The 15,592-nt window shown below is 40.4% G+C and overlaps 1 protein-coding gene across 2 annotated transcripts in view; it reads left to right on the top strand.

Annotated features, from left to right (window-relative positions):
- FREM2 (FRAS1 related extracellular matrix 2) overlaps positions 1 to 15,592 on the top strand; it is a 158,967-nt gene that overhangs the window by 54,965 nt on the left and 88,410 nt on the right. For both annotated transcript variants that reach the window (XR_003434791.1, XM_027116453.1), the window contains exon 3: positions 15,185 to 15,331. Coding sequence is in view for 1 of the 2 variants with exons in the window: in XM_027116453.1 (XP_026972254.1) it covers positions 15,185 to 15,331 (147 nt within the window). In the remaining variant the exon portion in view is untranslated. The remainder of the gene's footprint in view (positions 1 to 15,184; positions 15,332 to 15,592) is intronic.

Below are 15,592 nucleotides of genomic sequence, written 5' to 3'. Positions count from 1 at the left end.
GGGCTTCTCACTGTCGTGGCCTCTCCCGTTGCGGAGCACAGGCTCCGCACGCGCAGGCTCAGCGGCCATGGCTCACGGGCCCAGCCGCTCCGCGGCATGTGGGATCCTTCCGGACCGGGGCACGAACCCGTGTCCCCTGCATCGGCAGGCGGACTCCCAACCACTGCGCCACCAGGGAAGCCCTACGATTATTATTCTTTAAAAGGTACTCATGATCAGGTTTTCTGTTTGTGTGCATTTTCTCTTGTAAAGATTTTCAGTTTCTTGAATATATGTATGTATACGTTGGTGTATATACTCTTCTATACATATATACCCCAATAGTGGAGTTAATTAACAATTTGCATTTGCATTTGTTTCTTCAGTGGATAAAAGATATTTTCCAGTAGAGCTGGCTAATATCATTGACAGCAGTCAGTTGAGATGTGAATCAGTGACTCAAAGATGTTCTTCTGCTTTCTTCTAAAATTGATGAGTACAGAGCTGCTGTACTTATTCATATTCTCATGGGAAGTAGTTACTGATCAGGGTGAGGAAGAAGTACAGACTAGAGAACAATGTGCTTTCAGATTTTTAAACATCTGTTTATCAGCCTTAAAGTCTTTGTTGCAGCATTATCCTCTTTCCAAAACCCAGCTAAGTCTGTCCTTCCCCGTGCCTGTTGTTTTAATAGCTTCAGAAGCATTCTTCTCAGTAAGCCTTTAAACCCCTTATCAGAGTTGGGCAGAGCATAGGGTTCAAATATCCACAGGGGGTAAGATCCAACTGCAAATGGGAGGCTGACATGGCTCTTTGTACGCTGTTGGTGATTTTAGCTGTATGTTTTTGGAACTGGCCAAAATCCTAATCTTTGTCTCTTCTGACATCTGAGCCCGCATTTGACTAATTAAAAAACAGAGCTGAGGCACTGTAGTGTTAAGCCACAAAAATGGCAAAGCATGTGTCTGGAACAGTAAAGGTGGCCTCTAGGGAACAAGTATACCAGTAATCAGTCGTATTTATTTGAACTTGGTTTATTTTTCTTGGCATTCTACAAGGTAACGCATTTACTTTTCCATTCGGATTAGGAAATGGAAGTGCCTTGAACCAGAATTTATATAGCTGATAGCAGGAAATCCCTTAATTTTGTTGGTTTTTGCTCCTCAAGATTATGAAGTACACTTCCAACTTTTGAAGATTATGAAGTACAATTCCAACTTTTGGTGTCAAATGTGAACACTTGAAAATTATGTTACTTGGATGTGATTGACACTACACAAGGCTCTCTGCTCATATCTGGATTTTAAATGCTTTATACTTGAAGCCAACTTATCCCAAAGTACATTCTATAGAACAGAGTCTCACAGGCTAGCTTCAGGAATGGGTTCCCTGGTGAAATGAGATTGAGAAATGCAACACACTCTGTCCCTTCCTTGTACATGCTCAGTGACATTCGTATATCAAAGGCCCTAAGAATTGCAGCAGTGAAGAATTCTGTTTATATAGTTTAATCCCGGGATATTTCTCTCCTAGTTGACTCAGAGTGATTTTTTTAAACACAATACCTATTAACAGACAGGAAAAATAAGGTTTGAATAAACGTATTCAGGGAAATGCTTCTCTAATTTGTTCAGTGGAAGACCATTAAAGGACTGTGTATTCTATACTTTTGGAAAATGTTTTGGACAGTGTTCTCATTCTTTGTAAAAGCAAAAGAAAGGGATGTGTGTATGTGCGCACGTGTATGTGCCAGCACACGTGCATTTGAATAGGTAGTATTTCTCCTTTCAACTACAGAAAAGCATGGAAAGCTGGATGACCCGTGTCCAGTTTTGTCCTAAAATGACCAGCTCACGCTCCTAAAATGACCTTAGGAAGTGAAGCCCTTCTACTTCGTACTCTCAACTCTCAGGTGTTCTGGTGAAGCCTAATCTCCTGAAAACCTCTAGAAGGGAAATCATTGCCCACATATTTGATTTCATACTAAAATCCAAGTCATGCATATACTGTCCCTTTGGCATAGTTTGTGCATTTCTCAATATCCTCACTCCTAACTTCCCTGAGGATTAGCCATAAATTTTGATTGTGTAGGAAAACTACTGGCTCAACTACTTCCTGCAACAAGAGAATAAACTCTTTGTACTGGAAACTTTCCACATCAATGATGGTTTTGAAAATCTCTGCATATTTATGTGAAAAGAGAAGGCGGGTTTATCATTTGACCACACGTATTATCAGTTCATAAGAAAACATGGAATTTATGGAGAAAAGGCAAATAATATGTTTATGTTAGGTTATATATGTTGATATGTCAGAATATAGTAAGTTTTAGATGATTGACATTTGGGGTCAGATAATTCTAATTCTTTATGCACAGTCAAATCTTGACTGTCCTGTACATTATAGGGTCCCTAGCCTCCCTGGCCTCTACCCACTAGACACCAGTAACATTCCCCTCTCTCTCCCCCATTGTGACAACCAACAATGTCTCCCAACGTTGACAAATGTCTCCACAAAGGCAAAATCATTAACCCTCTGCCCACCGCTGGGAACTACCCATTTAGACTAGGTTATGAGCTGCAAAGTCAATGTATGGCTTTCCAAGTGTGCCTCTAGAGAGTTTTCTGCGACCCGTGAATTCTTTGCAGTAATCATTGCCTCAAATCTTCAGAATATTCAAATCATGCCACCAGCTGCATATTAACCAAGTGAAGAAAAATGTGGTTTATCTTGGCCTGAAAGCGAATTTTGTCATACTGAGTCACATTTTATTTTAAGCTGAGAGAGATAGGAGTCAGAGAGAGAAACTTACCTGTGGCAGTTTCGGCAAAAGTTTGTTTTCAGTCTGCCAGTTCAAGTATTGATGATATTGACTGTTTATGGTGGGCATTTTGGTTAGCCATTTTATTTATTCTTGGGTAAATTTGAATATCCTAACTATTCCTATTTTATTGTGGACAAAACTTTAATTTTCTTATAGCAATATTCATAGACTCATTTGTCTATGAATATTGCTATATTCACAGCAGTATTCCACAGCCAGTGGAAGACTCATTTATCTTCCACTGGCAAAAACCTAATTTGGGGAATTCCCTGGCAGACCAGTGGTTAGGACTCCTGGTCTCATTGCGAGGGCCCCCCGGTTCCATCCCTCATCGGGGAACTAATGTTCCACAAGCTGGCAGCGGCCAAAAATAAATGATAAATAAATAACATTATTTTTAAAGAAAGAAAACTAATCTGGGGGGTACTTGTGAATGATACCTTTGATTCCTAATCCAACTTTATTCTAACGAGTCCTTGAATAATTCTACCAAACTAATATTTCTTAAAGTAGAATTCAGATTCTTTCTCTACCCCAAATTTCCTCCATCCTCCCCCTGACTACGCCCCAGCCTATCTCCTCCTTCTCCGATGTGCTTCCGCAAACCCTGCAAAGCTTGACTGTTCTATTGATGAGCGCACCAAGCCGTCCTCCTGCACCTGTTTTCCTGTGATTTCTTCCCCTCCGAGTGGCACCGTCCTTCCTCCCCCGCCCCGTGGCACCTCATGTGTCAAGACTTCTGTGGTCCCAGTTGAATGCCCTCCCGTGCCTCCCAGGTACTGTAGGTTCACCCTTTCACCTTACATGTTGCATTATAATTGACATATGATTTTTGGTTTACCCTCCTTACTAGAGTCTGTCTTACAGAAGGGACTATATGTGAACCCTCCTTATTCTTTACAACACGTGTGTTTGCACAGAGCTCTGTTTAAGCAAACACGTTGCTGTATGTTGTCTAAATTATTTCCCTGCAGGGTCTGGTGCTCTAAGACCATACCAACTTGTCTTTATACTTATTGTGTCTTTTTTCTTTCTCTTTCGGCGGCTATATATGACTAAAATCACCAAGAGCGGATGTATTTGTAGCTCTGGCATAATTTTAAGGGGATCAGAGCAGTCACCAAGGAGTCTGACTAATTAAATAACGCACAAGTTGAGCACAAAAGCTAGCTTTGAGAAACTAATCTGAAATAAATGAAAAGAAAATGTGAGAACAAACATGACACTGATGGTTTTCTACTCCTTCTCTCTCTCTCTCCCCTCCCCCTCTCTCCCTTTCTCTTTCCTTCCCTCCTCCTTCCGTCCTTCCTTGCTTCCTTCTCTCCTACCTTTCTTGACAGACATCAATGACGTGGCTTTTTTAGTTTGTCACAGGAGCGGTAGCCAGGTAACCAGATGTGATATGATTCCATAAATTTCTTTTTAATTTTAAATCTAAAATTTCCAAATCTTGATTTTACTTCTGAGAACAAACACACCTAAGAACATGTAAGTGGCTCAGATTTGAAAACAGTGACAACAGATCAACCTAAAACTTGAATTTAGCACTAGCATCCTAGGACTCTAAGTCAAAATTCACTCACAGTATTTTAATTATAGAATGGTTTCTGTGCTGCCATTCCACACTGATCCCTCCATCCTAGCCATCAAATTTAAATTGTGGTAAAAACGTAAACAAGTTAGGTTAAAGAAGGTTTCTTTGTTTAACAGCCAGATTAAGGCACTTCTGGATGTCCCCCCCCCTTTTATACATTTGTCTCAAGGTGGATATAACACATTTTCAAAAGACAATCCAGAATAGAGCTCAAACTATAATCCTTGTTAATTGTAATGGTTGTGTCTTCTAGTAATGTGCACGGTACTCTTATACAAATAGGAAGCAACCTCCCTTCACAGGGAATTAACTAAATGGTGCTAAACTGGTTACTCGGAGAGGTACAGGAGAAAGAACCATTGCTTTCATTTCCCTGCAGAGTCTCCTTGGGGTGAGGGGAGATGTCTGGCGCCACAAAAGGAATTAGGCTCTGGTTTGAACAGAAACCTGAAGGCTATTAAGTTTATTTTAAGAATGTGTTGCCAGGGATCTAATAAATTTATACGTTGCCTCAGGCAGTGCATACATGAAATCTTGCTGCACCAGGTGTTTTGGTTCGCATTTTTTCCTTTCCCCAGAGGCAGGAGAGGGTGTGGTTCTTCTTGACAGACTTAACTCACTTTTGATAAAGTAGTTATTGTTTCTATGAAACTATGGCAGTTTTTAAATTTTACTGCTATGTGTAAATGGGGGCAAACGATAGAAAATTATCTGGGGGCTGCTTTACAAAGAAATGTAAGTCCTCCCACATTTATTTATGTATATTATATATATATGTATTATAATTTCGTATCATCCTAAACACAATGTTTATGATCTTATGCTTAAACACAGTATTTGAGATCACAGTCTGTTAAATGGAAAGACCAGTAGCTTAGGAGTGAAAACCCCTGGGGATTTATTTCTCTTCTGCAAATAGCTGCTTTGTAATCTTATTCAAATCACAGCCTTTCTGGATCTTGGGGAAATGGAGCTGGGAGAAAAGATGCAATCTGGAGTTCATTCTTGCCCTAAAATGCTTGGAGTTTATACTTGTCTTGTTCAGCAGATAATTATTTCTTGAATTAGTTGGTGTTCTTGTTTAGCATACAGAATCCCACTTTCATTTTCAGAAAATAGTTTCCTTAGTTACTCATATTACTGCATTAAACTGACAGCGCTAGCTTTTAATTTAGACCTCACGTGATCCTCTCGGAGCACGCATGTTGTAAATGAGAGTTCCCCTTGAAATTATACGTTTGCGTTGTCCTTTGTCCTCTGTAGAGGTACATCTGAATTCCTTATCCTAGGCGTGCATCCCAACAGTGAACACATTCATTTCACCGGGTTTAAACTCCTAATTAAGAAAGCAAAGTATTGCACAATTAAATCAGGTTTGTTTAAGGAAATATTTTTAAGCCCTAAATTAGGAGATATAAACTCATGGTTCTCCCCTTATTTTTTTTTTTTTTTCATTTTTTACAGGGGCTGCAAGTAAGCACATTCCTTTTTTTTGCTAGGGATGGAGTTGGGGGGAGGGACCATGCTTAGAGAATTGTGGAGGATCCCTGCAGGCTGGGGCTTGCCGCCTCTGCCCCAGCTGTGGCCCTGATGGAGCACATCATTCAGACTGGAAGAAGCGTTTTCCTCCCGGTGCCCCTTGCTTTTGTCTGTGGCCTCAAATTCATTCAAAAAATAAGAGGGTCGTACCCTTAACTTAGGTTAATTTTTCTGATTCAGTCTCAACTATTTCAAAACTGACCTGCATATCCGTTTTTTTTCCCACTTGATTCTTACTATTTGTCAGCCTTGCTATGAATAAACACAAGAGGGCTTGCTGATGGTAGAGGGAAACACACTCAGATCATCCGTTTTGCTTCTATCCAATGGCGCTCATTTAGAAATTAAGTTAAAGCAAATAAAAATTAAGTTAAAAAAATAATAATAATAATAAAAAAAAAATAATAATAAAAAAAAAAAAAATTAAGTTAGCGTCACCTGTAAATAGAATATTGACCTAAAGGAAGTAATCTGATTACTCAGAAGAAGTGTAAAAACAATATTAGCAGGTTGAATTTGAACCTTAAGTCAATCACATACTATATCTATAGAATTTAAAGTGAGTAATTTAACCTGACACTTAATGTCATCCGTAGAATGTGGAGATGCCTAACCTGCAGGGCTATTGTGAGATGCATTGAGATAACATACAAAACATCAAAATCACCCTGACCATGGCCCCCACTGTGCCCAGCCCTCCTCTCCAAGCATATTCAGGGTCCCCAAGGCTGAACTGACATTCAGCCAGTTTACACCTGCCCTCAGCTGAGTTTTAGTTCTTTTGAGCCATTGCCTTTTACGACTGGCCGGTGCCTGTGTTGTGCCAATCTTGCTGGTCAAAGGCCATGCTTCTGCCCACGACTAGGTGTTCTCTGCACTCAGCCCAGGGCCACCACCACTCTGCCGGGAATACCAGTTGCCATGTTCAGCCCCCCAATAACAGGGACCTGCCTGTGGCCCCAAGGCCCCCAAAGAGTGGGTGCCAGAGCTGTGGGGTGATCTTTTCTGTTCTATTGAAGGGAAAGGATGTTTCAAAGAGTGCTGCTTGGAACCTGGTATAAAAAAGTAGATTAATTAAGCATCTCTTTAAATTTCCAGTTATGGTTTTCTCTCTTCTGGGACCCATTCACCCAGGAACCTGGGCTCTAGCTAGAGATGAGTAATACCTTCTTACTGTACTCTGAGTCCCTACTTTGAGCTGACGTTTAAGACTTTGTACAGAGGCTACAATATTGTGCCTGGCACATCCATTTTTATAACCGTGAGTTCTCTGTTTAGAGGTTCCTTGGAGTCCAAGAAAATCAGTTTCCATAGGGTCCGTTCCTCCAGTTTTCCAAACAAGCAGAAAAAGGCATGAATCCCCATTCTTAGCTGTTGCTTAAATTGAGCTTCTAGAACAGAGTATCCTAAGATTCTCTAGGATTAGGAGTTATTCTGCATCAGAATTCTTTCCATGTATATTATTTTCTAAGAGGTTAAAGATAACCGTGTGAGTTACCTAAATTCTCATAATATGTCCAAATTATAACAGGTAGCCGTGCAGGGGAACCCGTCCACCCTTTACCCTTGAGTCATGACTGTGTCTGAAGCCTAGTGCTATTCTGACTAGGGACAGATCTTGGAGGGAGGCCAGGGCTGCCGATCGGAGAATGCGGTAAGGATTCATTTCAGCTCACACTCCTGGGCATGAGCCAGGGGAAGGATTGATTAAAGGAGGGCCAAATGCGTGTGGAGGAAGAACACTTCCACTCCCCGCGCCCCATTGTGCCCTGTCCCAAAAGACTAACCTCTTGTGATTTGTACTGAGTAAACACAGTTGATTCTTGTTCTTCGCGGTAATGTTCTATAAAATCACTGTGAATACTAAATGATAGCTCCCAGGGGAAGTACAGAGTTAGATTCCCTGCAAGCCTCTGGTCATACATTTCATCAACCGATCAATACACAACCTTGTTTTCCGTGTGTTTCTGTTTAAAGACACCTTATTTGATCTATATGTTGTTGATCCATTAACAGTGAACTCGTGGTCATCAGACTGTAACTCGTGCCTGAATGAAACTTCTGGAACATGTGTATTTTCTCCATAAGGGCACATCGCAGCCTTCTTGTGCTCAGGAACACTGCACAGCACTTCAGCACTATGATTGGGGGCTATTTAAATAGAGAAATCACCAACGAAAAGCACAAAAATGTGGAAAATGTGGCACTAAATGGACGGTGAAAAGGACACTTGTTTACAGTACGAGAGCTGAAACAAGAACACTGAGTCAGATGATGCAAATTTTTCAAAACTGCTCTGCAAGTGTCCGGCAAGCCCACAAAATAAATATTATCGAGTGGATGAATTCTTAAATATGGAATCCCAGAATAATTAGAATTGTCTGTGTATTAACCTCTTGTAGAGTAGACGAATGGGAATTCAAGTCTGTGGAACCTCGTGTATGAATACCCATTATTTACACATTACGGGTATATGTGTGATCAAATCATGTCCCTGAGGAATGAACCCACTCGTATTCAAGCAGACTGTGATGCTCTTACTTCTAGGTGAACATTGGTATATTTGTCAGCCCCATATCCACCTCCGTATCACTGGGTAACTTCTTATCTTTAGAGCCTACCAAAGGATAGAGGGTAGAGTGTAAACTTATCCAGGCTTGAGCTCAATTTTATGTAACTTGTATGACAACGACCAAGTCATCACAGCTCCATGTCTGCTTCTTTATTAGGAAGAGTGTGCTTATAAGTGCCTTGCCTGAGAATAGCCTAGAAGACCTCTACATGAGTGTGTATATCCATAGAGATCAACGTGTGCCGTGCCTGTTTCTCTCCACCTCTGGGTCTTTGTCATGCTACCTGTCTTTCTGTACATTTCTCTGTATATTCTTTATGTGTCTTTGTGGATCTGACCCCCTGTACTATGCTGCCGCTTTTTCAGAATGTGTATAGCAGTGGGAATGGCATGGGTAGGTGCGTACAAAATGGAGGAAGAAAATAATATCCCAATTATCGAAAGTTGTATTGCAGCAATTTTGGAAAAGATTATTGGACTAAATCCTTGGAGTTATTAAATAGTCAGCAAAATTATAAAATCTCTTGACAATTTTTCTGGGTCTGTCTGCCAGTTCTTCTGGAGTTCCGTCGGTCATACTAAGGCACAGCTGCCCTCAGATCGAGGCTCTTCATCTCTGGGGGTCTGGGTCAGGATTAGCACCACTACCACCCCTTCCCAGGGCAGATTTTGAATGCATCTTGACCACTCTCTCTTTGTCTTTAATATCCAATTACTTAAATAGGAAAAGGAGAAGGAAATAAATATTGAGTAAATGTCCTGAGCTCCTATCAAATTCTTTGAACTTCCCTTTCTACTGGATTTCTTATCTCTGTTCTTATACTTAATCTTCCAGGAACACTTCCTCTCCCCCCGCCCCCATCCAGCTTTTTAAAATAGCTGTATATTTGATTTCCAAGTCAGCTTCCATGCTGAACTTCAGGCAAATGGAATTGTAGCAAGCTAGAAAATCTTAGCAGGTTGGAAAAATATTACCCATGGATCATTTTCTATTGGTAGCTGACTTTTCTTCAAGAAAAAAAAAAATTGTCAAAGCTAAACGGACACCCAGAAATGATCCTTATTTAAGCACAAGTCAAAGTCCTGACACTAGTTTCGTATTGAAAAAACTATGCTCTGTCTTTACAGAAATCAGTCAGCCCTAAGTTCCTAGGGAGGGCTAATTGAAGCTTGTGACTCTTTGTTATTCTAAAAAAACTTGTGTTCCCGTTGAAAAAGAAGATGAAGATGACTAAAGACCAGCTGGAAAAGTTCAAAAGAGGTCTTTTCATCAAAACCTTAATGGCTGTGGTGTCAGGGTTTGGGGACAAAGCATTTGGGAGTGTAGTTGTCAGCTGTCAAGCACCTGTTGTATGGATTTATGACACAAGTTACAGACTTTAATTTGTTTCCAATGAGACGGTGAGACTAGCTCCTTGAGCATCATAGATGACAGGATCTATTTTAGAAAAGCGAAGAATCACATTGAAGTGAAACTTTGCTGGTTTTTTAAGTTGTTTAACTTCATCAGAAATTTCACATTCAGTAAGCGGTGGCTATTATTAAAAGTGTCAACAGTGATTATTCCCACTTTGAGGTTTTAGAGGAATTTACTTGGTAGGTAATTAACGAATAAATAACATGTCTTTCCATTCTTTAGATAAAATATGGAGTTCCATTATGCAAGGCAATTTTAATAATGAGAGTTACAATAAACTTCAGCTTAGTTCCTCAGATCCTTATATCACTCCTGCATAATAAGTAGTGCCTAAGATTTTCCAGATTCTGAAATGCAATATGATTTGCGTATGTAGAACTCAAAAGAGTTAGGTAGTAGTTAATCCCATTCAGAGTTAAGCTTTATACATTTAGCTTTGTAGTCTCTAGCAAAATATCTACTTAAAAATCCCCGATGTAGAGTGAATGCTGAACCTTTAAAACAATTGCCTGGAGCATGTCACTGTCTTGCAAAGCAAAGTTTCTCAGTATTGTTTTTGAATTTTATTTCAAATAAAATCTGAAAGTGGTCGACATATAAAATCCTTGGCAAACTTGTTCAGCAGTGTGTCACTTGAAACCCCTGATTAACCAGTAACTGGGCACCCTCTTCCTTCCAGTACATAAGCACCAACCAGAAAATAAGTTTTATAATTTATAATCTGTAAGTAGAGATGAAATTAGCTATCCCTAAGGCCATCCTCATGATGGAATGGAAGGGTTAAACAGACCTTTTGTCATCAATAACCCCTGGAGGTATGATCTAGACAAACACAAATTCCAATAATTCACATTCACAGGTAATCATTTAAAATCTTTACATAGTGTTCATAGAATAGAAGTATGCAAGAAATTTTAGAAAGAGTGTCATTAAAAATAATTTTCGGGCTTCCCTGGTGGCGCAGTGGTTAAGAATCCACCTGCCAACGCAGGGGACACGGGTTCGAACCCTGGTCCAGGAAGATTCCACATGCCACAGAGCAACTAAGCCCATGTGCCACAACTACTGAGCCTGCGCTCTAGAGCCCGTGCGCCACAACTCCTGGAGCCCGTGCGCCACAACTACTGAAGCCCGTGCGCCTAGATCCCGTGCTCCGCAACAAGAGAAGCCACCGCAATGAGAAGCCTGTGCACCGCAATGAAGGGTAGCCCTGGCTCACAGCAACTAGAGAAAGCTCACGCAGCAACGAAGACCCAGTGCAGCCAAAAATAAATTAATTAAATAAATTAATTAAAAAAAATAATTTTATTTAGGGAATTCCCTGGCGGTCCAGTGGTTAAGACTTAGTGCTCTCACTGCCAGGGCCCAGATTCGATCCCTGGTTGGGGAGCTAAGATCCCACAAGCCATGCAGCATGGCCAAAAATTTTTTTTAATTTAAAAATTAAAGAAATTAAAAGTAAAAATTAAAAAATTTTATTAAGAGAAAATGACTCAGTGCTAAAAGGGATATGTTACATTTATGTAGGATATTTATATTGCCCATTAAATGAAGCACCACTGAACTTCTTTCAACCAAGACATTAGAGTGTCTAATTCATTAAATTGGCATTTTTCTAACAGTAAGCAAAATGAACTCCCTGCCCTCCTGGATCATGGGTGACAATGGGAGGAGACGGAGTGAACAAACAAAAAAGAAAGCATAAATAGGATATGAGGTTATGGAAAGCACTGGAGGGAAAAATTGCCCAGAATAAAGGAGCTAGAGAATTCTGGGGTTTCCACTGGTGTTTGTTGTGTCATATTAAGTGTCAAGGAAAGGCCTCATTGACTCAAGATTCTTAACACATGCAGTATTTAGAAAAAGGGTAATATCAAATCTTAAAATTAGCTAAAAATTGTTAAAGAAATAGAGAAATGGTATGCTTAGTGATCTCATTCTTAGACATAGGGGAAAGAAACAGGAAGAAAGTATACAGAATTGTAATAAAATTCATTTGTTAAGCACAAGAGTTACCAAGTAAGTCAGAGGTTATTCATCACAAGTCAAGTAAAACTGTAGCATGTGCTTTGTTTTTGTAAGCTGAGAGCTGTTATGAAATAAGGAATGAAATAGGAGTCACAAAGTAGCCATTTTATTACCAAAAATCATACTTATCCATAGGCTTTTTAGTCAAGGAAGACGTCTTTAGACCTCATCGTGTTCCAGGCACTGTGTTCGATTTGGCTGCTAGAAGGATGAATTTGACCAGTACTTGTCCTGGGGACGTGCACTCAGGCAGTTAGTGGCAGAATACACATGAAGATGAAAGAATTACAATGACTCTGATTGGAGATACAGAAGAAGTATACACTGCATGGTAAGCCAGGCTCCCTGAGCTTTAGGTGAGCTGGACCTAAACAAATTGCAAGGAGGAGTAGGAAGCTAAAGATATTCTGGGCAGAAGACTTCCCACATGCTTTTGCATGTGGGAAGAAAACAGTGAGAAGCTAGATAGGACCAGCTGTTTCTCTCCGTGGAGAAGTGATAGGATGTGAAGCTGTAGGTATTTGGACGGACAGGAGTGGCTTGGTAGAGCATGACAGGAAGTTTGGAATAAAATCTAGGACTTGGTGGAGCCGCAATCTAATTGAGAGAGAAGTGTGGCATAAGGTTGTCTTCAAGCAATGATTAGTTGAGAAATCAGAAAGGTTTCATGTATTAACTTAATTGATTAAATGTTATTCTGTTCTTGTTGTTTGTCTATGACTTTCTAGAGGAAATGTTCCCAGTAATAGAACATAAACACAATAATGTAAAAAAGTATTTTTAAAGACAATAAGGCCAAGTGTTGGCATGGTAAAAAGAATGCATGCCGGTCAATCTCTGACAAAAATGCGTACAATTAGTAAATGTGTACAATTAAACAATATGAGAGGATATCTGCTAAAGCACAAAACTGCACAAAATAATCAATAGGTGAAAAACTGCAGAATCACAGAGATGAGAGGGCTGGGGTCGCTGCAGGAGACTTCACGAAGGGGATGGTAAAGGGAGCCTTTGAGGAGTAGAAAGTGCAAGCAGAAGAATGATGGGGGTTATCGCTGTAGGCAGAAGCACAGACGTAACAGAAAGGGTGAGGGTGGGAAATCCATGGAGCAGCAGGACTCTTGGATGAACCTCAGAGTGAGCAGATTAGAGACAGTGGGAAGAAGACAGGGCAGGACAGGTGAAACCAGAAATCTGCACGGATAGCCTGATGGCTTGATGTGTGCAGCAGCTGTACGGAGACGGGGCAAAGGAGGACTGAGTGTAGATGGATTTGAGGCAGGTTAATAGTCTGGCAGTGGGTGTGCAGGGTGGACTTGAGCATGCGTGGGGTGAGCGGGAAGGAGTAAGGTAACTTTTGTTGAAGGATGCTACGTATGTACTGCACTGTACTGCATGGGTATATGGGTTATCTCACTTGATCCTCACAGCAGACACAGGCATTAATTAATATGACCCTCATTTGATTCTCCAGATGAGGAAACAGAGGTCTAGGGAAGAAACTTGCTCAAAGTCAGACAGCAGATAAGAATGAAGTGGGCTATGAACTCCAGTTCTGGGTAGCCCCCAGCCCGTGGCCCCTCCTCTCCAGAACAGTACCCGGTGTCTAAGACATGGCAGGCATAGTAAGTTCTTAAGGACAAGATGTGGAATGAATTTCCTGTTCTCCAATCTATTTATATCTTAGATTTTTAAAATGAACGAAAATGACAGGTCCGTAATCCCATCAGTTTAAAACACCAACCAGCTCCATATTTGAAATGTTTCCTGTTACTACGTCACTGCATGCACAGTATCAATACCATTCGTTTCTATATTTTGTGTTTTAAGTATTTCAACAAAAAATTCTTTTTTTTTTTTTTGCTTAATGACTGAATCGCATTTCATTGATTTGATGGACCATAAACAGAGTAAACTCTGAGATTTTTGGTTTGAGGGCTATTATAGAAAATATTGCAATGAATAGTCCCTTACAAATAGATTTTTGCTTCTCGCACAGAAGCACTTACAAGATCAAATGGTATGAACGTCTTTTTGTCTCTTGCACACATTGCCATGTAGCTGTCTCAATGGCTCGGTGCTAATTTACAAATTAAACAGCAATAAATAAGAAAACCAATTTCCCTAAATAATCTCGGCTGTGCTGGGTGTTCATTTTAATCTTTAGTACGTGTCAATTCATAACTCAAAGACGCTGCAATTTTTTTTTAAATTTCTAGCAAAGATGAACATTTTTTTCATGTGTTTGTTAATTATGTTTTCTTTCCCACGTGTGGATTTTTTTGCTCTCAGTCTGTTAAAGCCTTGATGTTTTCCTGTCTCATTTCTTTTTCTCTAGTGTAGCCCTGTGTGAACTCAGAAGAGAAGAAACTGGAGTTAAAATTGTGTCTTTAGCTGTGTTTATTATTTGGGCTTTTTTCTCCCTTTTACAGAAAGACTTAAAGGAAATTATTGATGCCTTTGTGTATAAACCTCACCTTACTCTGAAATAATTGGTGTAGATCAAAGGAAGTAGAGGGATACATGCATAGTGATCAGCTGATAACCATTTCTCTTTTCTTTCACCTAGCAGAGCAGCTTTCACATTAGAGAGATCACACACATTTTCTCCTGATAGACCGCCAGCTCCATTTTGGTGGGAAGGTGGGAGGAGAAAGCCTTATCTTCAGAGTAGAATGGAATCAATGAAAAGACCTGTCTGTTTGCTTTAAGGAATGGAGTGGAATCTAGTGGGGAAGGGAGGTGGAGAAGGGATATTTGTTTTTCCTTAAGTGGTTATAATTAAAGCCTTCCACCCAATTGCTCAGTGAACCAGAAAAAGGTATTTGTGAAGTTGTGTGTGTGTGTTTAACATCACAGAAGAGCCCTGCAGCTTTCTTTATAGAAAAACTTGCTCTCCAGCGGCACCTTGTGGGAAATGAGTCATCCTGCAACTTGGATACTTGACTTTATGATTTAACAAAATTGCTTTTGGTAGTTCTGTGTTCCTTCCCTCTGACCCACTTCCCCTGCTAAAGATCAAGGGATTTTGCAAAGAATTATGTCAGTTGTATTTCTGCATAACAGTCAGTGAACAGTAAGATGTATCTTCATGTATGTATCCTAGATTGTGAATCAAACCAAGTAGCTAGAGTGATTCGTCATGTTGCATCATTAAAGTCGTCTTTGGAATGTCTAAGGTTATTCATTCAAGAAACCACTAATTCGAGGCTTTAAATTTTTGTTTTCCAGGTGGAAACAAGTTAATCAAGCAGCATTTTAGTCTGAATTGGGCATGGATCTCCTTTGAAAAGGAATATTACATGATCAATGAGGACTCCAAATTTCTAGATGTCGTGCTTAAACGTAGAGGCTATTTGGGAGAGACTTCCTTTATAAGTAAGTTTAATTTGCACTTCTGTCTCAAAATCCCATTTTTCTAGCAAAAGTTCATAATTTTACTATGATTAAAAATGTTGGGCTTCCCTGGCGGCGCACTGGTTGAGAGTCCGCCTGCCGATGCAGGGGACACGGGTTTGTGCCCCGGTCCGGGTAGATCCCACGTGCCGCGGAGCGGCTGGGTCCGTGAGCCATGGCCGCTGAGCCTGCGCGCTCGGAGCCTGTGCTCCGCAACAGGAGAGGCCACAGCAGTGAGAGGCC

The sequence above is a fragment of the Aethalodelphis obliquidens genome, unplaced genomic scaffold (genome assembly GCF_003676395.1).
Source record: "Aethalodelphis obliquidens isolate GAN/ISIS:26980383/991018 unplaced genomic scaffold, ASM367639v1 scaffold16, whole genome shotgun sequence".
Taxonomy (NCBI): Eukaryota; Metazoa; Chordata; class Mammalia; order Artiodactyla; family Delphinidae; genus Aethalodelphis; species Aethalodelphis obliquidens.
The sequence above is the reverse complement of the archived record's forward strand: the minus strand, read 5'-3'. Positions and strand labels throughout refer to the sequence as shown.